The sequence below is a fragment of the Colletotrichum acutatum genome (assembly GCF_030867785.1).
Source record: "Colletotrichum acutatum strain CBS 112980 chromosome Unknown BDZ83scaffold_23, whole genome shotgun sequence".
Lineage (NCBI taxonomy): Eukaryota > Fungi > Ascomycota > Sordariomycetes > Glomerellales > Glomerellaceae > Colletotrichum > Colletotrichum acutatum.
In genome coordinates this window covers 104,225-123,716 of record NW_026849017.1, presented here as the reverse complement: position 1 = coordinate 123,716, position 19,492 = coordinate 104,225, and the positions used below count along the sequence as shown (strand labels likewise).

General features: G+C 52.8%; 8 protein-coding genes across 8 annotated transcripts; 2 read left to right on the top strand and 6 right to left on the bottom strand.

The window, feature by feature from the left end:
* Positions 1 to 3,986: 3,986 nt before the first annotated feature.
* BDZ83DRAFT_572251 (uncharacterized protein) lies at positions 3,987 to 6,520 on the top strand (the record flags this gene model as incomplete). The annotated part of the gene is made up of 2 exons (XM_060504484.1): positions 3,987 to 6,423; positions 6,477 to 6,520. 2 exons carry the CDS (start codon positions 3,987 to 3,989, stop codon positions 6,518 to 6,520), a joined length of 2,481 nt encoding a protein of 826 aa, XP_060367614.1.
* A 1,477-nt stretch (positions 6,521 to 7,997) lies between these two features.
* BDZ83DRAFT_749871 (uncharacterized protein) lies at positions 7,998 to 8,624 on the bottom strand (the record flags this gene model as incomplete). Its single annotated transcript, XM_060513834.1, has 1 exon — positions 7,998 to 8,624. One exon carries the CDS (start codon positions 8,622 to 8,624, stop codon positions 7,998 to 8,000), a length of 627 nt encoding a protein of 208 aa, XP_060367613.1.
* Positions 8,625 to 8,909: 285 nt separating this feature from the next.
* Positions 8,910 to 10,439, bottom strand: BDZ83DRAFT_612197 (trypsin-like cysteine/serine peptidase domain-containing protein). Its single transcript, XM_060507706.1, has 2 exons — positions 9,758 to 10,439; positions 8,910 to 9,686 (listed from the first exon to the last, which is right to left on the bottom strand). Exons 1-2 carry the CDS (start codon positions 10,353 to 10,355, stop codon positions 9,385 to 9,387), a joined length of 900 nt encoding a protein of 299 aa, XP_060367612.1. The 5' UTR covers positions 10,356 to 10,439; the 3' UTR covers positions 8,910 to 9,384.
* On the bottom strand, positions 10,417 to 12,500 carry BDZ83DRAFT_612193 (uncharacterized protein). Its single transcript, XM_060507705.1, has 2 exons — positions 11,815 to 12,500; positions 10,417 to 11,761 (listed from the first exon to the last, which is right to left on the bottom strand). The coding sequence occupies exons 1-2, from the start codon at positions 12,281 to 12,283 to the stop codon at positions 10,626 to 10,628; spliced, it is 1,605 nt and encodes a 534-aa protein (XP_060367611.1). The 5' UTR covers positions 12,284 to 12,500; the 3' UTR covers positions 10,417 to 10,625.
* Positions 12,501 to 13,472: 972 nt separating this feature from the next.
* Positions 13,473 to 13,990, bottom strand: BDZ83DRAFT_649429 (uncharacterized protein; the record flags this gene model as incomplete). The annotated part of the gene is made up of 2 exons (XM_060510275.1): positions 13,473 to 13,744; positions 13,873 to 13,990. The coding sequence occupies 2 exons, from the start codon at positions 13,988 to 13,990 to the stop codon at positions 13,473 to 13,475; spliced, it is 390 nt and encodes a 129-aa protein (XP_060367610.1).
* An 888-nt stretch (positions 13,991 to 14,878) lies between these two features.
* On the top strand, positions 14,879 to 16,639 carry BDZ83DRAFT_194828 (uncharacterized protein). The gene is made up of 6 exons (XM_060501619.1): positions 14,879 to 15,171; positions 15,232 to 15,359; positions 15,416 to 15,518; positions 15,574 to 15,712; positions 15,762 to 15,970; positions 16,030 to 16,639. The coding sequence occupies exons 1-6, from the start codon at positions 15,034 to 15,036 to the stop codon at positions 16,597 to 16,599; spliced, it is 1,287 nt and encodes a 428-aa protein (XP_060367609.1). The 5' UTR covers positions 14,879 to 15,033; the 3' UTR covers positions 16,600 to 16,639.
* A 281-nt stretch (positions 16,640 to 16,920) lies between these two features.
* On the bottom strand, positions 16,921 to 17,994 carry BDZ83DRAFT_649427 (uncharacterized protein; the record flags this gene model as incomplete). The annotated part of the gene is made up of 2 exons (XM_060510274.1): positions 16,921 to 16,964; positions 17,223 to 17,994. The coding sequence occupies 2 exons, from the start codon at positions 17,992 to 17,994 to the stop codon at positions 16,921 to 16,923; spliced, it is 816 nt and encodes a 271-aa protein (XP_060367608.1).
* Positions 17,995 to 18,229: 235 nt separating this feature from the next.
* On the bottom strand, positions 18,230 to 18,915 carry BDZ83DRAFT_612187 (uncharacterized protein). Its single transcript, XM_060507704.1, has 2 exons — positions 18,817 to 18,915; positions 18,230 to 18,651 (listed from the first exon to the last, which is right to left on the bottom strand). The coding sequence occupies exons 1-2, from the start codon at positions 18,899 to 18,901 to the stop codon at positions 18,389 to 18,391; spliced, it is 348 nt and encodes a 115-aa protein (XP_060367607.1). The 5' UTR covers positions 18,902 to 18,915; the 3' UTR covers positions 18,230 to 18,388.
* Positions 18,916 to 19,492: the final 577 nt, after the last annotated feature.

The window sequence follows — 19,492 nt, the reverse complement described above, 5'->3', positions numbered from 1 at the left end:
CTAATGAGATGCAGAGAAGGGTGCCCGTTGTTGAGGCCAACATCAACAGAGTTTCTCTGGACCAGCGATCAGTCCGAATTAGAAGGCTTGGAAGGGACCGATTTGCTGCAGGACGGAGATGCCCCGTGCTCTGCCCCCGTGCCTCTCCACCGGGATGGATGGTGGTCTGTGTTGTACTCCTCAAGTGGCAGTCCCAGCGATTCAAGGGTGCGTCGCAGACGAATGGAAGCAATTCATTGGCTGGTTGGGATTGGCATCATGGTTGTAACTGGTTGGAACTTGGTCGGTGTCCGTCCGCCTCCCTTGGTCTCGTCCTGAAGAATTCCCGTTCTTTTCCCCCTTAGAAACGTCTGCTGAAAGTCGATCCCATTCTCGCCCTAAGCCCGCAAACGAGACCTCAAAGGGGAGAAGATCCAGGGGGGGGGCCCGAGGGCAGCCGGCGTGAGGTGCTTTAGCTTTAAGCTGTATCTGCAGGACCGGTGCGGGTATGGATATGTGGTTTAACGATGGTGGTTGGTTGGAAGAGGTGGGTTCGAGATGAGGTCCAGCGACGATGACAGAGAGGGAGATCAAAAGTCACCCCTTTGATGCTTAACTAAGCCAATTGGAGTTGACGAGGAAGGAGGCACCTTCGGTTTGGTCCCTTCCCTAATAATCATTCATGATTTGGTGCCTTCCGTTGTCAAACCCGGTCTTTCAGGCAGGCATGGACCCGTTGCGGATACCTTCCCTTAGACGGTAGACCCCAATCGCCCCTACCCTGTCAGTCAGAGACACAAAGTTGGGGTTCCCTTTCGACGAGACTTCCCTGACAAGCAAAAGAAGTTCCCAACTGTCGTTTCTTTCTCTCCTATCCGCCCCCCTTTCTTTCCACTCCGTAATACTTTTTCTGCTGTCAACTTATGCGTCTCTTCCAAGCGCAATACTGCGTATCTTCAGTTTGCGACTTTTGCGACTTGGGATACCATACATCTCAACACCTGAACTACTTTTTCCCTCTCTCTTCTTTATCCTTATCTCTCTTCCCGTGCCCACCCCAGGTACCTTCTTTTGGACCCCTTGTTGCCCTCGACCCTTCAGACCCTTAGCTCTTTAGTCGTACTAGTCCCATCCAATTCTTCATTTACGCCTTTCTTCACGGTACTCTGCTGCCCTTGCCACGGTCCATCCGTAATTACCCCTTCTCTCCATTTCATTTCATCTGGCTGCCTTAGCAGTAGCTACACGCTCATTTCGAAAGGTACCTTGGCCTTTCGTACCTCTCGCTCTCGACCTCAGTCTTCACTTCCATCGCCTACTTTGGTACTGGGTGCGCAGTCAACCCTGTCTGCTGCACTGCGTTCTCATCCCACGCGTCGACCACCACCTCACCTGCAGCAAACTGGTGCAACAATACGACTTCACCCACCCCCCGAGCCGGCAGACGCGACCTGAACCAGACCGGACCTGGGCAGATCAGACTATCATCATCCGTACCTATTCAGTACCTCCCTACGCCCAAGAACCCCTCCGTCTCTCTCGACCTCCACCAGGAAGCTCCCCTCCTCGAGGTCCGTGGCTCAAACACGACCTTTTCCCGCTTTTTCTTTCCTGTCGCATTTCCCATACACGACTCAAATCTCCCTTCTCAACCCTCGTCTACCTACACAACAAAGGGCCAGACACCATTTCTTCTGCCTGTGTCTCTTTTGTGCTGCCCCTCTTTCTTCACGACACTCTTGGTGCCCATGTGCAGCACGCCCATGCCCCTTGGCCTGTTCTACATGTCGCCGCCTTTGCCGCTGCTGCTGTCGCCGCACTCTTCAGCCTTACCCCTGAAAATCGCAACCGCCATCGGTCCGGCCTGCGCATACTAAGCGACGAAACCCCCCCCCCCTTTCCGAACCACTTTTTGGCCCTCCGTCTGAATCCACTCGATTTCGCCCTGCGGCCCCCCGGATACCAGCCTCGCCAGCAGCTACCTCCGTACAGCTCCGTACAGCTCCCGGCTCCCCGTTGCAGTCGCAGTCGCAGTCGCCGCGCGCACCTCGCTCTCCACGCCCGCCGACCACCAGCACTGACGTGGACGACGACGACGACCGCAAACTCTCGTAGCTCGCCAAGTCGACAGGGAGGATGTCGCTCAATGGCCTGGACGACCCCAAGGTCAAGGAGGCCTACGAGGCTGCCGTTGCTGAACCAGGAGGATGGTATGAATCCCTTCCCTTCTATCCCCACTGCCACAGACCGAACCATCGTCTTCTCCGTGCCTGTCACCGCTTGCCAGCCCGAAGTAGCTCGCCGGCCGTACACCGCTTCCTTTATATCACACTACGCAAATTCCCCTTGTCTCTTTGCTCGCTGTTGAGGCGCCGCTAGATTCACGTAGGCTGACCGACGTCTTGATTTATTGCGTAATATAGGTTTCTCCTCAAGTATGCGAGTCGCGATGACGTTGAATTATTGGGTCGCGGGAATGGTGGCATTGTAGAGATCCGGAACAACATCGCCCAATTCGAAAATGACAACGAAGACCACTCGCCCTTATTTGGCTTTCTAAGGTACCGACGCCGGAACGTAATCATCAAATATCTTCCCGAAGATTGTTCTCGACTTGTCCAAGGTGGGTTTGTCTCTAGGCTGTGGCGCACCATGGTGGTCTTTCCCCCATTCTAGAGGGAGATGAAGCTGACTTGGCCTTCCGTCTGTCAATTGTAGCGCGAGCCACTGTCCACTTCAATGCCGTATGCGAGCGGTTTGCGCCGTACAATACCGATTTTTCGATAGCTTCCGCGAAGGAGCTCAAGGATACCAAGCTGTCTGCCGCCTGCTCCTTGCACGCTGCATCTGGATCGACCTCGTCCTCGACAAGCTCTTTGAGACGGAGACGGTTGATGGAAATTGCGGAAGAGGAAGAAGAAGAACAGAGAGCAAGCAAGCGGAAGTCCACCGGTGATAATCTGGTAGAAGACGCGACAGAGGATTTGACAGAAGCCCCGAAATCGCCAATCGAAGGCCCGCCCGTGACGTTGAATGCCGACCTTGCCAATTCGCCAGAAGAGAGCAAGTTTTCTACATCATTGGAGCCGCCCGAATTTGTTGGCGCCAGACCGCCTTCGCCTTCGAAATCGGTAGACGAAGGACGTCGCATGTCATCGCAGTCCCTGCGACCCGAGCTTTATTCTTCGTCATCTTATACCTACGGCAAACCCAGAGTCAAACTTGCCCCACGACCATCTCTCGACGTTGCCGGCCGTGCTCGCACCGGAACTGCTGCTGTGGGGGCTGCTTTCCGACCAATTTCGCAGATGCCCTCTGGCTTCAAGCTATTTTCCAAGGGTTCCAAAAAGGGAAAGTCCAAGGAAAATACTCTGGATCCTGCCGAACCAGCCCACCCCGACGAAACAACTGAAATCTCCTTGGCCGCCACTTCAATACCCCTACCCGACGGGGATCCCATTTCCCAGGTGGATGAACCCGTTAGGCCACACACGAGCTCAGAGCGACCCACAACGAGCTCGGGCGCTTCAATTAAATCCGCGATGCCGTCCTTCACCACCCTTTCCGCCAAACAGGTCATGACGCCTGAAAAGGCGCGTCTGATGAAGGCGATGCAACTGAGGGAGAAGAAGAAGAAAATGAACCAACAATCCGCATCCGCCCCTGTTATCGATGCCCCTGCTGAGGAGGTCGCCTCGGAAAAGGCTCAGCCTGTCGAACACATTGAGGAGATAACCGAGGAGACCCTGGCTGCCGAAGCAGATGACGACGAACGTGAGAGACGACTTTCGGTCTCCAAGGCAGATTCGGGCGTTGTCGTTGACGCATCGTCAGTGTCTGTCCACACCGACGTGGCCTCTGAGTTCACTCAGAGTGACTCTCATCCTGCATCGCCCATCATAGCGTCATCCGAACCCGACCAGTCTACGAAGGCGTCATCGCTATCCGAATCCACCGAAGAGACAGTAAAGGAGCTCGAGGAAGACAATCTTGATGCTGACATGGATATGGTTGAGGCACACGAGCAAGTCGAGCGGGAGGCGGAGGTTGAGCAAGCTCATGTTCCCGAAGAGGCTGTGGCTCCTGATTTCAACGTACCTGAGGCCGATACCAGCGAGAAACAGGACGATACCGAGCCGGTCGTTGACTCCATCACCGCGATTCAAGATGTAGTCACCGACTCCCCCGAAATCACCCCACTCGACGTTCCTGCACCCAAGGAAGCTCTACCTGCCGACGAGAACTCGACCGAGGACAAGGAAGAAACACCCGCTGCCATACCACAAGGACTTGATGTCGAGCAAGCGGAAAACAATGGACTCGCCCAGCCCACGGAACAACAAATTGAGACTGAGAAGGTAGCAGTCAAGGCTCAACAACCCAAATCGCCCACCTTTAGCTTACCAATCTCCAAGTTTTCCACGAGCCCAACTCAGCCAAAGACTCCCGTCGAATCAGCGAAGCCGACTCCGCTGGATGTCAGCGGCGCCATTTCTTTGTCGGCGGAAGTATCACCCAAATCGCCGCTATCTCCTCGCTCGCCTGGACTCAGAGTTCCTCGGTCCAAGTTCTCGACCCAGGATCTCAGGTCGGCTGCTGCTGTCGAAGTTCCCACCATCATGTCGCCTAAAGAACAGGCACCCACAGAGCCACTGCCTACTGCTGTAGAGGAAAACGACAGTGTTGCTGAGGAGACTCTGGCAGCCTCGGAGGCGTCCAAGCGAAGATCACTCATTGAACCGATCCGGACCGATCTGGAAGTACCCGAGAAGCGTGCAGACGACAACATCTCTGACGACGAGGACTTGCTGGATGAGCTGCACTCTGCTACAGTTGAGCAAGCGCAGCATATAACTGTATCCAAATCGCCCATTACCCCAGTGTTCCCCAGCCCGACGATTCAGAACGCTAGCAGGCCGACGTCGCGCGGGGTTGTTCGCACGATCTCGAATCCAGTGCGGGGACTCACGGCTGCAGATGTAGCTCAAGCCCAAAGCCAGAGATCAATCTCATCTGGCGCAGCCTTTCTTCACAAGATTACGCAGCAACAGGGCAACAATCACTTGAAGCCAAACCAGCCTAACAAGATTGGGTCTAGCATCTCCCAACGTATCAAGGCTCTCGAAAAATTGTCTGCCCATGCACCCGGTGTTGTCGAAGCGGACACGAGCAGTCTGAAGGCTCCGAGGCCATCCTCAGCGTTCTTCGCCGTTAAGAGGGGAAGCGTCCGGGACCCGCCATCTTGTTCCCCTTCGGTTGTCGACAGGACGAGGCCTTCGACACGTGGCGCCAGTCCTGTCCCCCCTATTATGGCCGAGTCTGTAGAGTCATCTCCAGAGGCTGCAGGCCGGGGTAGATCGGGGTCCATGGCAAACAGGCTCTCAATGTTTGAGATGCCTGGCAGCAATCCGCCCAGAGGCCGCCCAGAATCCATCTCCGTTACGGCGCGAATCATTCGCGACCCCAGCCAGGCTGGTAAGGCGCCGGAGCCGCCTAAAAACCCTTCCGAGTTTGAACGACTCGATCTTAAGGTGTCGCCCTTAGTTGTCGATCATCAGAAGGCCGAGCTCCCGCTCCCGCCAGCCAATCTGGCCACAGTGGAACCCTCCAAAGAGACTATTCAAGAGCGAAGACTGTCAAAGGAGAAGCGCCGCTCTCAGTCCATTGACGCCAAGGAGGATGTCGAAGAAGCTCCGAGGCGGTCGTCTCTCAGCATCATGAAGGACTTCATCAAGGACCGCCGCAAGTCACTCACTTCTCCCTCCACAGAGGCATTGACCGCTCCTCTCCCCATGTCTCCTGGCTCAAAGTCTCCCTCAAGACCCCCTTCTACTCATGCGAACTCTGGTGGTCTCAGCCGCCGTCTGTCAATCAGCAGTCGTCGATCTTCCATTAGCAAGGAGAACGATTTGAGCGGTGCCATGTCTCCGTCCATGTTCACTGAGGGCAGCGGCTCTGGCGACGACAGCAAATCCACTGCTAGCGACAAGAAGAAGGGTCGCGCAGGTCGTTTCATGCGTCGCCTCTCGTCATCCCTGAGCAGTGCCGGGCGTGGTAAGACCATGACCCCGACTGCCATCTCTCCTACAGTTCAGGAGGAGGACGCATCAGAGGTGGCCCGCCTCCAACAGCCTACCATCGAGGCTTTCATGGGAGATGTCAACGTCCAATTCCCAGACAACTTGCTATGGAAGCGTCGCAGCATGTGCCTGGACTCCCAAGGGTTCTTGATCTTGAGTGCCGTCGCCGCTGGCAATGCCGCCAAGAACAAACAGCCTACAGGTGCCGGTGTCAAGAGATACCATCTCTCAGACTTCCGGATGCCCTACATTCCCGACATGGAAATCCAGGAGCTGCCTAACAGCATCTGCCTTGACTTGGTCGAAGGCTCCGGCTTGCAGGTTGCGTGCGAAGATCGCGCCGGACAGATGAATGTGCTGCACAGTAAGTCAAGGCCTCGTCGCCCGATTTCCCACATTAAGCTAACAGACCTGTAGTTCTTCAAGACGCGCATCAAAGCCACAGTTCCTTCGGGCAGTAAACAAAATGGCGATACCTACCCTACCTACATTACTTTATCAAACTTTGGGACATACTTTTTCCCACCCTTTTCTATTATACCCCAAACTCTTTTCAACTCTTCTCCAGCACCCATTACCAACACGCCAACCGCCTTTCCTTTTTGTCAACATACCTTCTTACCATCGACCTCAACTCGTTCGCATGGTTCATTGCCTGCCTCACCAGCTCCAACATACACCATACACCAAATACCAAGCGAGAGCAGCGAGCGTCCGAAACGGACACACACTTGCTCAAGTAACTCACTCGCTACCCACGTCACACGCACCCCCACGCCTTCTACTGTTTACAGGCAATAATTTCATGGCCAAACGCCTTATACACTCACCTTTGTGATTTTCCTAATTTTTGCACTTCGCTTCAGTCAGGAAATGATACCACCCCTCAACCGGGGATTGTTCAGTTTGGAGACGCGTCATTTTTGGAGGAAGGGCCGGCGTGTGAATGGAAGAGAACCCATTCAACGACCGGCCCTGGAGAGACGGACGAGAAAAATTTGAAAAAGAGGATCGCTTTTTTTTCGCAGGATCCAATCTTTGAGTCGGCTGGCGCGTTTGAGGCCGCCTGTGTGTAGGAAAACTTCTGGATTGTACATACCACCCACCATCTCGGCGAAGAACAGCTGGAAGGCTTCATCTTGAGATAGACTCGGCCGGTCCTCTGCGGAGGCGTCAAAATGAGATGCAGATATCTGACTTCACGCTGGTGCTCCTTCTTCGTTCTACTTTGTCAGTGAAGTGTGTGGTGTTTTGGTCTTATTTTGACAATACTCGGGCTCGAGGTAGGCAAAAACAACGAATGCTCCCGGTCTTGCATCGAGTAGTTGACTTCGTGACACAGGTAGGGGGCATGCGATCATATACGAATGAAGTTAAAGACTAGTCACAGGCATAAGCAGGCTTCAATATCATAAACGCCAAGACGGATCTTTTGGGGATTGTAACTATCATCAGGAATGCCGATGATCTGCTAATCTCGCTCACAAGTCTCTGTAATGGGCATACTTCCAGATCTCCAACGATCCCCAGTCATATCAAGGATCTCCTGCCCTGTTCTCTCCTTCCACACCTTATCGGATAGGAAGTGGTAGCAGCCTGGCTCATCGCCAATTGTATCGTTTCCAACCCATGCGTGTACGCACCAAGCGCACCCTGTATCGCTCTTTCCTCCTAGCCAGGTCTCACTCTGTTTCCGTGTTGTGAGTTACACGTCTGTATGCCTCTTGTTCGTGTTCGTTTCAACGGATGCGGTGACTATCTATGCTCAATGTCAGTAAAGTTCTCTCGGTCTCATCGTAGGATTGGTGGGAAGGAGAGACGAGGGAGGAGCGATTGTCTTACCGATTTGATTTTCTCCACAACTGGTGGACGCTTGGAACAGGATTCGAAACGATAATCGTGATCGTGACGTTCGATCAGGAGGGATTTGAGCGTTGCTTAGTTGTCATTGTTGGACGTACGGTCCGCGCGAGCCTGCTGACGGGCCATCTGACGACGCATGTTGCGGTTCTGAGGGGGCAAGCCAGTCGTCATGGCTGGCTCCTGTTGGTATCCGACACGAACGACATGGCCGTCGCGACCGCGAAGCTCTCCAACGACTCGATCAATGGCCTCCTGTGCCTCGCGGCGCTCGGCCTCGGCACGCTCCTCGCGACCCATGAAGAACATTCTGACGCGGCGGCGGATGAAGGTGATCCAACCACCGGGGGGGCCGTACTCGCCGCGGAGGAGGCGACCGGTCCAAACACTGATGTCGAGGAAGTCGTCGGTGAGGTGGTCGGTGTACCAGAGGCACGGGATCCAGCAGCAGCACATGGCTGAGATGAGGATGCCCAGGGGGATGGAGAGGGCGAGGGCTTTGGCGATGTTCAACAGCCAGTTGCCCGATGTGGAGAGGACCCAAGCGCGGAGGGCTTCGACTTCCTCGGTGGTGGTAGGCATTGCTGCGGTTGCGAGGGAGATCGTTGATTGTGAGAGGAGACGTGTTGGGGTTGAGATTGTAGTCGTTGTGGGTGTGTTGATGGAGGGAAAGTAAGGGCCTTCGCCCAGCCAGAGGTTAGGCATCGTTGGAGCAGAGGGTGGGAGGCAGACGGGCAGCCGGTAATTCGAGAAGTGAAAGGTGGGAGGAACCTGAGGTTCAACTTTGAAATCGTGAGTATCGTGGGTATCGTGAGCGCGGAGACGATGCTGGCTGGTGGTATTGAAGGTCTGAACAGGAAGCGCAGACAAGGGTAACGTACAATGAATGCGTTGGAACCAAGGTTTTTGTCTAGAAATATTTGTTAAAATCGTAGTGATTGAACAGGAGGACTAGCACGATTCCTAACAGTTTTTGATGAGAAGAACCCTGGTTCTTTGAGCAAACACAAGAGGAGAGGGATTCGATTGTTAGTGTTTGAGCAGAGTATTCGAGCATATGATGTGGGTTTGTTGAAGCTAGAAGCCTCGCATGCAATCGATAGGCGACTTATGTGAGCGTGGGTTTGTGTTGGTGATCATGGAAAGCACAAGATCTAGGTGTAGGAGTATAGAGGTTTCAGATGTTTTGGGTACTCAATTGTGAGGGTAGAATTTGTCTGCGATGGAAGAAAGAACACTTCGGATGAGGAAGGAATCAATCATGGAAGTAAGAGTCGGAAAGGACGACAGGTACACTATAAAGTAAAGAGGCCAGAACGACCTTCCTACCTTTACCCTCTTGCCATATTTTGTATGCAGACCAGAGCCTCTAGACAATATATGATGTGTCTGTGTAAAAGTACCTTACACCAAAACCCGGGGGAAGAGAGGTATCTACACACTGAGAAGACTTGACACCCAAATATCACAAATAACGCTTATTCTCCTCCAGAAACCCAGATATAGCCTCCCACGCAACTCCCCTCCGCATCCCCGTCTCATCATCCCATGATGAATGAAGCCCAACGAGCGTCCCCGTCTTCCTGTCCACCAGCGGCGCGCCGCTATGACCCCAGTACGTCCAGCATGAATGCATCAGCGCCCCGATATCCGAGTTGTCCTGCGGGTCCTGGCCCTCGGCGCAACCCCTGAACGTGCCGGTGCTGAGGTGAAGAACGTCGTAGTCCGTCTTTGTTCCCGGGACAGCCGCCTCGAAGTCCTCGCTTCCTGGATGGCCGACGCAGATAATTCGGGTCTTTGAGGCGGGCGGTACGGAGGAGACAGTTACGAAGGGGAACCCCCTGGGTGCGGTGGTGATGATGTCGGTCCTGAAGGCGGAGGAGGTTGTTGGGCTGAGGTAACTTTCAATAGGGCCAGGTCTCTTCTGCCGTCCCATGCTAGAGCTCTGGCTTCGACTACTTGGCCTGAAGCGAAGAGAAGCCAGTGGCTTTTGGAACCGTCAAAGTCGTCTATGGTCTCGGCGATGCAGTGGGAGCAAGTGAGAAGAATGCCCTTGGGTGAGATGCAGACCGCTGTGCCTGCTTCCTCCTGGGCAAAGACCAAGGTTGCCATGACTGAGGAGGCTAGACCTTTTTTTTCCATGTCTTCTGGGACATCGAGTGGTGTCTCCACCAATAGTTGACGCTTCTTCAAGAGCAGCTGGATGCTTTTCTTCCTCAAGTGTTTGAGTTTGAGGCCGACATGGAGAACTTCTGGAAGAATGTGCAGGCCTTCCACCATCATGCCTGTACTACTGTATTCAGGTTCTATGATAACAGAGTGCGGATCATTATTTGTGGTTTGAGATGGTCCTGAGGAGGCGACCGCTGCTTCGTCCAATCTCGCTGTTTGTCTCGTTCTCCTGGTTGAGACTGCGGGTCTCCGTGTTCCCTCCATTCTCACAACGCGGGAGAGAGGGTTCAATAATGATATGCACCAACTGCGAAAGATTGCCAGAGTATTAGTCTCCCTGAGTTGATGCTGGAGGATCAATCCGGTGAGGCATTGGACTGCAGCATATCTTATGGGCATTTGGAGGGCGGTGAGGCTGCTGCCTAATCTTGCCCGGATTGGCTAGCCTCAACGGCACTTAGATCCGAGAGTGAAGTCAAAGTAGACATCAAGCATTACCATTTTGTATTATAGATTTAGAGCGTGATGCATGGTTCATCGACCACCTGCCAGCTTCTCTTCCCATTCGTTGAGGAGATTCTTGTAATCCTGCGGGCCGTATGGTTCAGACGCCTCCGCAATCATACCATTCTTCCTGTACACCTTCAACCCCAAATCGCCCACCAACTGGTCGATATACGGCACAGCATCAAAAACAAAGTCTGGGAACTTGTCCCCGTGCCCGGCGGGGTACCTCCATTTGCAGAACCGACTGTGAAGCGCAGTCTCGTACCGCAGCTTTTCAATCGTCTCAGCACTTGTTGTGGCCTCGGTTACCGAGGGCACCTGGTCATGGAAATAGGCGTCGATCCATAGTGATTGCACGTGGGAGATCATCGCCACCGTGAAGTTCATCAACACGCCCGCGAACGCAATGTCGCGGTGCGCCAGCAGCCTGGCCGACGGCGGTACCACGAAGCGATGGAGCACGTACGGTGTGAGGTGCGTATATGGGTTGACGGCCTCTTTTGTCGAGATGCCTTCATTCTCGACCAGTGGCTTCAGCTTCTTATTCTGGATAGGCTGATCCTTGAGACGCGGCCATTTCTCGAGAATCTCCTTGTCGATAGTCTCGATCATCGCGGCTGGTGGAAAGCTCTCCGCAGAAGGCTTGTGTGGGAGACCGAGTTCCTTGTCGATGCCTTCGGGCAGGAATTGTATAGGTTGGAATTGCTTCCACCCGGTTGCGCAACAGAGAGCGTCTGAAACTAGGGAAGAGCCATCGGAGAGGTGAACGGTGCCTGGCGACAGCTCCACGAGGTCGGCAACGTGCACCTTTACCGTTCCGTTACGGATGAGATCAAAAAAATCCGTCTCGTAGTTGAGGATAGAGAAGCTGGAGGCCGTGAACATGGCCTCGCTCCACGGCTTCAGCTTCTTCAGCTCCGGGTCCGAATCGAATTTGTTCAGGGTGATGACGTCGTTGCCGAGGACGCTCCAGAAGTTGTTGGTGATGCCGCGTCCGATGGCCGTGCCGTGGTAGAAGTTCCTCGTCTTAACGTATCCGTCGGCATCGCCCCATGAACAGGGACTGAACCATGTGAGGGCGCGAGTATGAACGAGCTTCTCGAGCCACTTCTTCAAGGGCGTGACGTAGGGGGGAGCCATCCATACTGGACCATGCCCGGATTCTACGCTCCGTCAGCATTGGTGCGATGATTGTAATGTGATCATCTCGAGATACCTCTGATCACCCAGTTCACCGTGATGCCCTTAATCGCGTAGGCATATACGAGATCCCACGCTGATTTGGTACCGCCAAATACCGTCACGGACTTTGCTGATTCCAGAGTGTCTGCATGCTGAAGGAAGTCTTTGCCATGAAAAATGGGGGCACTAAACGTCTCTTGGCCTTTGAAGTCGGGAAGGAAGGCTTCTGAAGTGAGGCCAGTTGCAACAACCAGCTTCTTTGCGAGGGCCTGAACCTCGCCGCCGTCCTTGCCGTTCACAAGCGTCAGGATCCAGCCGCCGCTCTCTCGATGTTCTGCCGAGAGAAGCTTGTGCTGGAAGCGAATCTTGTCAAATATGCCAAAGGTCTCGGCGTATTTTGTCAGATAGTCATGCAGGACCTGCCCTGGAATGTGATCTCCGGGCAAGATCCCGAAGGTCTCGGGGTCCATGGGAAAGTCGGGGTACTCGTAGGTCCCGAGCATATTGTTGCTCTTCAGCCCCGGGTAGAGACGGTGCTCGGCCCATACTCCGCCGGCGGTCGAGGCTTGCTCGAAGAGTGCCAGCGAGTTTCGGGGATGGAGCTGGTGGTGAGTCTTGGCCGCCGCTAGACCGTACCATCCTACAGACACGGCTTCAGATTGTGACCTTCGGTAGTTATTTGGGGGGATGTTACTCACCGGCTCCGATTACGACGAAATCGAGAGTCTCCATTGTGTAGAGCGGGAGCGGTTCCGGGCCCCCGAGGTCGATGCTTCTGAGACAATTGAACAAATATTTTTCGAGGCGTTTGTTTCGAGGCGAAGATCCCACCGGTGCGGGAAAAGGGTTGGGCCTGCCTCTCTCTCATCCTGAATTGCGAATAAGCACTATAATTCTGTCAAAAACCCTGGCCTGCAGACGAATATGGGAATATTGGGTCTTTCTTGGCTAGCTGCATTGATGATTGATCTGGCGTTGGTTGGTCTTCTGGCATCTGCATCCTTCGTGGATTTGGGTACCATATCCGAATGGGCAACATTGAGTGCTGATTCGTCAATGGCAGGGAATTCTGCATGCCCCCCTTGCTGTTTCCATTCCCCAAGGCATCTATCAATTCTTGAAGAAGTTGTCCATCAATTTGCCGGCCGGCTGCTTGCAGCGGAGCAGCATTGTCTGAGTATGAGCATCCTGCTAGCTGACAGAATAGTGGCACAAATAGTGATCAAGGCTCAAGCCTCGAAGAACCCCGTACCTTTGAGGGGTCTTGATGGGAGCTGCGCTCAGGCGCTGTCAAGGATGCCCTGACGTCTAGACACAGCCGGAGGCGTTCCCCGGATGACAAGTTTACTGTTAGCACAAAGATAAAGACCCACCCGACTAGATGGGATGGTAGCAGGGTCGTTGACTCGTGGTGGACTCGGGGCGGAGGAGGACTGCCTGTCACGTCTGATACGCCGGTTGCGCGACACTGACAATTTGGCAAGGAGACTGTCTATTGCAGATTGAATTGCGTCGGTTTGGGAGGTTTGCGGTCATGACGAGTATATAGATAATATGCAAGATGCTCTTTGACCGTAAGACGGTGAAGTTTGCTGAAGTCAGAGCTTGTGCCGAAACAATGTTTATCCAGGATGAACCAGTGGCGGCACCGTCACGGCGGTACGTAGTTTAACAACCTCAAGACGGTTGAACCTATCGGACGGTAAAGTGCAACAGCTCATCAATCTTCGGGATACAATCAAGGCCACTAAAGCCTCTCTGTCCGACTGTCGCTCTTGGATTGGAGATTTCTTCAACGCAGGTACCACTCGTCATTCTGGAGATATCCACAGTCGTTGACACGGCTCGCAAGGGTGCTATCTCCGGCGCCGCGCTTTTTGACCCCATGTATTGGCCCACGGCCATGTAACCCTCGCGAGTCAAGGCCGTGCCCCTGGCCCATAACACTTTTAGCCAACGACAGACTAACAATTCGACAGGGCTGTTAGTTGATGTTCGGAACTTCCGTAATGTCAGACATGGTGAAGATGCCATTCTTCTAGAACGCAAGACTCATGTCAAGATATCTAGCAAAACACCACGAAAATATTACTTGCATTTAGGCCTCGAATAGGGGAAGGGGCAATCAACTGAGGATACACAGACAAGTCAAAGCCTAATTTCAAGACGAGGGTTGCGCAGGATAGCTCCAGCGCTGCAGCAGTACCCATGGATGTGCTTTCAAGATGGTTGTGTTTGCCTTGCCATCACCCTGAGCTAATGATCTGCCGACATTGTCTGCGTGCATTAGCATTGGGGTTGGTCGTATTGGGCATCATTCTGGGGAAAGAGGCCGACGCTTGACCATATCTGTATTTTGGACTTTCGAAGAGCCGCATCGATGTCGGCCAGAAGTCTGCTAGTTTTCGATCAAATGCCATCAAGATGACATGTCCGTACCCGTAGAAGGGGATGCTTCACCACGCGAGCGGCGAGCGGGACTTACAACCGCCGTTAGTGCTTCTCCTGAACATAGCGGCAAGCCCATTTCGGCAACTTATCGTAATGTGGAATAGTCCACAAGCTGTCTCAGCCTCTTTGCCTGACATCTGATTGATTACCTATGTACTCCGTACAAATATGTATCCGTACAGCAGACAATTGACCAGCGCAGAAAGCACCTTTGAAATTGGCCGGGGAGTCCAAGTCGCTGGCCCGGGCTTCTTATCGTCCGAACTCCTCGTGCTTCTTCGTCCCAATCATCATCTTCATCATCATCACCGGTCCCGTCGGCCGTGTGTAACCAAATCACCCACTAGGTATTCGCACGTATTTTTGGGTTTGCTAGGGCATGTGGTTTATGTTTCAGTGAAGGGAACGGATATGCACGTAAGCACATCCTTTCTCAGCACTTCCCACGAGCCGCCCACGCCGCTTGTGTCCAAGTTAAAGTCTCCGCGGTGACTGGGGAATGCGACATAAGTATCGAAGTACGTACGTCTCCTGTCCATTTCCGGGACCCCGGCCATTTGCCCTTGCTAGGTTTGTTCTGCAGCAGCTGCGATCTGCAGAGCTGAAAAGCAGGGCCCCTCGACGACCTATTCCCCAAGAGTCTTATCTGGGTTTCACTGCTATATACCTTGCCTACTCTACGGAGTACTCCACTTGGCACTACTCTTGAAGACGACGTTTCCCCTTCTTCTCTACTCCATGCCATTAAACTCGTCGTCTTCCTGTACCACGCGGGGTACCCAGTTGACATGATCCCAACGATATGTCCGAATTCTCGACAGAAGCTTTCGCGCTTCTTGGCGTGGCCATCGCCGTCATCTTCTTGAGGACCTATGCGCGAATCGTCGCTGTTGGCTTTAAGCGTCTGCAGGCAGATGACTACCTCATGCTGCTTATCATCGTGAGTCTCCCGACAGCTGGTAACTGGTATTAGTATCGAGACACTAATGAGATTGCACAGTTCACGTACTCAGCCGAAACTGCTTTAGCGTACAGCGTCGGAGCGCATTGGAAGGGACTCGCCAATAATGGCATGACGGACGAGGAGCGGAGAAACCTGGATCCAAACAGCGAAGAATATTCGACTAGGTAGGGCGATGAACTATGTGTCGTTTTGAGGGCAAGGTCTAACATCAGATTCACAGGGTCAACGGATCGAAGACACAAATCGCGGGATGGATTACTTACAGCTGTCTCGTCCTCTGGCCTGCAAAGGCTGCAATGTGCACATTTTACGTGCGCCTAACAGTACGGGGAGCTCAAAAAAACCAATTATTCGCTTCCAAGCTGACAAGTCACTCAGGAGGGATTGCATAACTTTCGCAAGCGAATCATTGCGGGGTTCGTTCTGATCGCGACAACATGGCTGGCAGTGTTCTTTTCCATCATCTTTAGCTGCTTTCCGATGCGGAAGAACTGGCAAATCTACCCAGACCCTGGCAGTGAGTACCGCATAACTCTCTCTGATGTCAGTGACTAAAGGGTAGCCAGACTTTTGCCAGCCGGCCATTTCAAAGGTCAACATCATCGTCACCGTCTGTCTCAATGTCATCACGGATTTCTACCTGCTAAGCATACCGATACCGATGCTGTGGAGCGCCAGACTACCCCTGAGACAGAAACTTGGCCTTATTGTACTGTTTTCAGGAGGTATCTTTGTAACTATGGCCGGTATCCTACGCTGCGTGCTCATTATCACGGTAGGCCGATCCTTTTGTTGTATTTCCAAGCCTCGATAGCTGACTTGTGCGCATCGCAGAACCCCGTCACAGGCGCGCAACAGGCAGGTTCGTGGGCCGTCCGGGAGACCTTTGTCGCAATCGTTACCACCAACATCCCGATGATCTTCCCCCTACTTAGACGCTGGCTTACGCCCATCTTCGGTTCCATCTCGAGTACTCTATCACGAGGCGGTACCAACAACAAGTACGACAAGCCTAACCGTTCCGACCTACCGGCGCCCGGGAGCATCATGCTTGGAAGTGTGACGGAAGGCAGCAGCAGTAATAAGAAGAAGAACCGGCCGCCTTACACGCAGTATCCGATTACGAAAATTACAATGTCAGGGAGCGAGGAGCACCTGAATAAGTCACCGCCTTTGCCGGGAGGCATCAGCAAGAATGTGGAGATACATATCAAGGAATCGAAAAGGGCTAGTGAGAGAGATACATCGAGTACAGACAGCAATATTGAGGGCCGAGACGCATACTTTACGGTCGAGGTGAATGGAGTTGAGAGACCAAAAGCAACGAGGAGTAAGAGCTATCGAGAGAGCATGCGATCTACGTTCTCAGCGGGCGGTAATAGGAAAGGCGACGGCATTGTATAATATGCCTTAATATTGAAATAATTTCACGATACCACCGCCGCAATTCTATAGTGATTAATCAAACGCCAATGATGTAGAAACGTGTGTTAAAAGGTGAAATAACTTAAGGTCGACCACCCCGTTCGCTGAGCATTGCGTTGCTGATGACTGACAACGCCATCGTGTACTAACTTGCCATAGGTTAATATAACTGCGAGAGAAGATTGTACAAGGGAACGTGACTTAAATAAGTTGAAACGGTATGACTTTTGGCGGTTCCCCTAAACGTGGGTAGAAAACCCGCTTCACCTCCTCATTCAACACCACCCTCCTAAACTACAATCAACCCAAATTTCTTCCACTCCTAAACCACATCACTCTGCAGTCTATAGTAACTACATATCGAGCACATGATAACGGCCCTCTTCGCCATTCACCTTAATACCAGCAATGGTTCTCGCGACAAAACGCACAAAACCTCCCCCCATCAACCACCACGATCCGACCATTCCGATCCAAATGATTCTCACAGAAACACTCCCCACAGCGGCATCGCTGAGGCTGCCAGGGAAAATTGCACGTGTCAACTCGCGACGCCTGCAAAGCAGGAGGGGCGAGAACCCCAGCCCGAAGGTGCGGGTTACCCGCCTGACGACTGAGGCGGAACGGCAAGGTCGGTAGATGAGCGTGTACGGAGGGTGGAGGTGGCGATGGGGATGGGGCTTGCTGCCGGCGTCGGGGTGGCGTTGGGGGCCGGACTGTTGCGCTGCGGTCGTTGATGTCTTCTGAATATGAGGATAGGGATGGGAAGGTAAGGGGGGATGATCCGGGTGTTGAGCGGACGTAATCGGGAACTTGATTCCGGCGGTGGCGGCGGTGATGGAGGTCCGAGATGGAATCGTCGTCGCTGAAGGATGGGGATCGTGAGGTGAATGTTTCGGATGCGGGAGTCGGTAGGGACGTCCAGGACGAGTCACTTGCCCACTGGGGGTCCGTGGAGATTGGAGAGTAATGGTCGTTGTTCTCGACGCTAGGGAGGACTTCGAATTGCGTCTCTGTTCTTTCTTCCCTCTCATGGCGCAGTCTGGCCCTGTGGGTGTCTCTCCATGGAGAGGGTAGATAATGGGCTGGGAGACGGGCGCGTTGTGCGGTCTCCCAGTACGACGGACCTGGAGGCCAGTGGATGTATGACTGCGTGCTGTGACTGTGGTCGTCATCATTGTTGTCCCTGTCATATCTCGGCGATGCATAACCGAGGTAGTCGCGCCGAGGATGCTCGAGTGCCTGTGGTTCCTCGTAGTGAGAGTTCTGAGGACGCGGCATGTCGTCAAAGAAGGGTAGGTCCTGCGATGGTGGGAAACAGGTACGGGCTGGAGACGAGAGTCGAGGGTGACGGTTACGGCGGTGAGTGTACATCTTTGATTGGCTTGGCTGATTTGATAGAGGCAAGTAGAGGATTTGGCTTCGTTTAGTATGGCTGAAATAAGCCAGGACTGTAGTGCTTGACGTACAGAGGGCTTATTATTGCATAGGTAGGTTCAAAGCTCCTTTTTTATATCACGATATCTGAGGACGCCAACAGCCAATGATTCACAACCAAAGAGGACTCCCATGAATCAACGTTGCTCTACAATCAAGCTTCTGGTGATTAGAAGACTTCCCAGCAGACTGATGAGTCGTTCTCACTGGGAGCCCCGAAGTTGGTTTGCTGGTGTCACGTCGACCTGAGACTGTTTTGGTTTGCCGTATCGTCAAGGTGTTGGATGCGCTGTCAGAGGCCCAAGTTTGGAAAGTGTTCGCAAACTCATAGCTAGTCATATGCTGATATTGTTTGGGAGCAAGGCTCCGCGACCAGTGCCGAATACATTGGCATTGAAGCAATCGGATATCTATTCCAAGATTGTACCAGATGCTGGCGAAGTCTGTGGTTTCGGCTCAAGGATAACATGCTAGCTATCATAAGTCGAGATATGACGACCAACTTAAAATTCTTGCAGGTCTCAACACATGTGCTAAGCTGCATTCTGACTTTATTTTTGACCTTCTCATAAATGAGAAATAGAACCGTTGTCCCTTAGAATCGAGGTCAGTTCCATAGCGTATGCAGTTTGCCCGCTGGTCAGGCGGAAGGCTTGAGGAATTAGAAAGTACCCCTTTCGACCATGGACAGAAAGGTTCTAAGGCATGTGGCAGGCTTGGAAGAACGAGCAACGCCAATGACTTCTAGCATTATCATACCTCTATATACGGCTCGAATCAAACCGCAGCAAATAGCTAAACCAAGAGGACAGACCATTCCAAGGGATGCGGTGAAGATTGTCATGCGGGGTGTCCTTCTTTGTAGGAATTCACAGAGGATCACATCTCACTAATCTCACATCGCCCGCTTAGGGAAAGCAAGAACAGACCAACAAAGGTCTAAAGCCGCATAAACTATAGGCCGATTCTTATCCTCGTTCGTTCGCCACGTATGCGTTCTAATAGTAATTCACAGCGATTAGGAGTAGTGAAGTAAGACATAATAAACCAGTTCTCGTTCTGTTTTTAGTTCTTGTTTTAATTCTCATCTTATTTTTCTTTTTCGTTCTCTTTCTCCTACTCCTTCTCTTTCTCCTACTCCTTCGTTCGTTACGTATTTGTCTTAGTAGAAATTCTTAATAATGCTGAAGGTAGTGAACTACTACGGACTAGTTCTCAATCTCTTTAGTTCGTCACGTATTCGTCCCAATAGTATTTCACGACAATTAGAAGCGAGTAAACCTAACGAGCTTACCCCTAGCCAGCATATTATACACTCCCTCCAACCTCTGCGCTTTCGATGCCGGGAGCTCCAATGGCCTAATGAAACGGGTTGCAGCCGAATTCAATGAGGGCGACCCCGAGCTATTTGATGTTCAGTGCTATCCAGAAACCA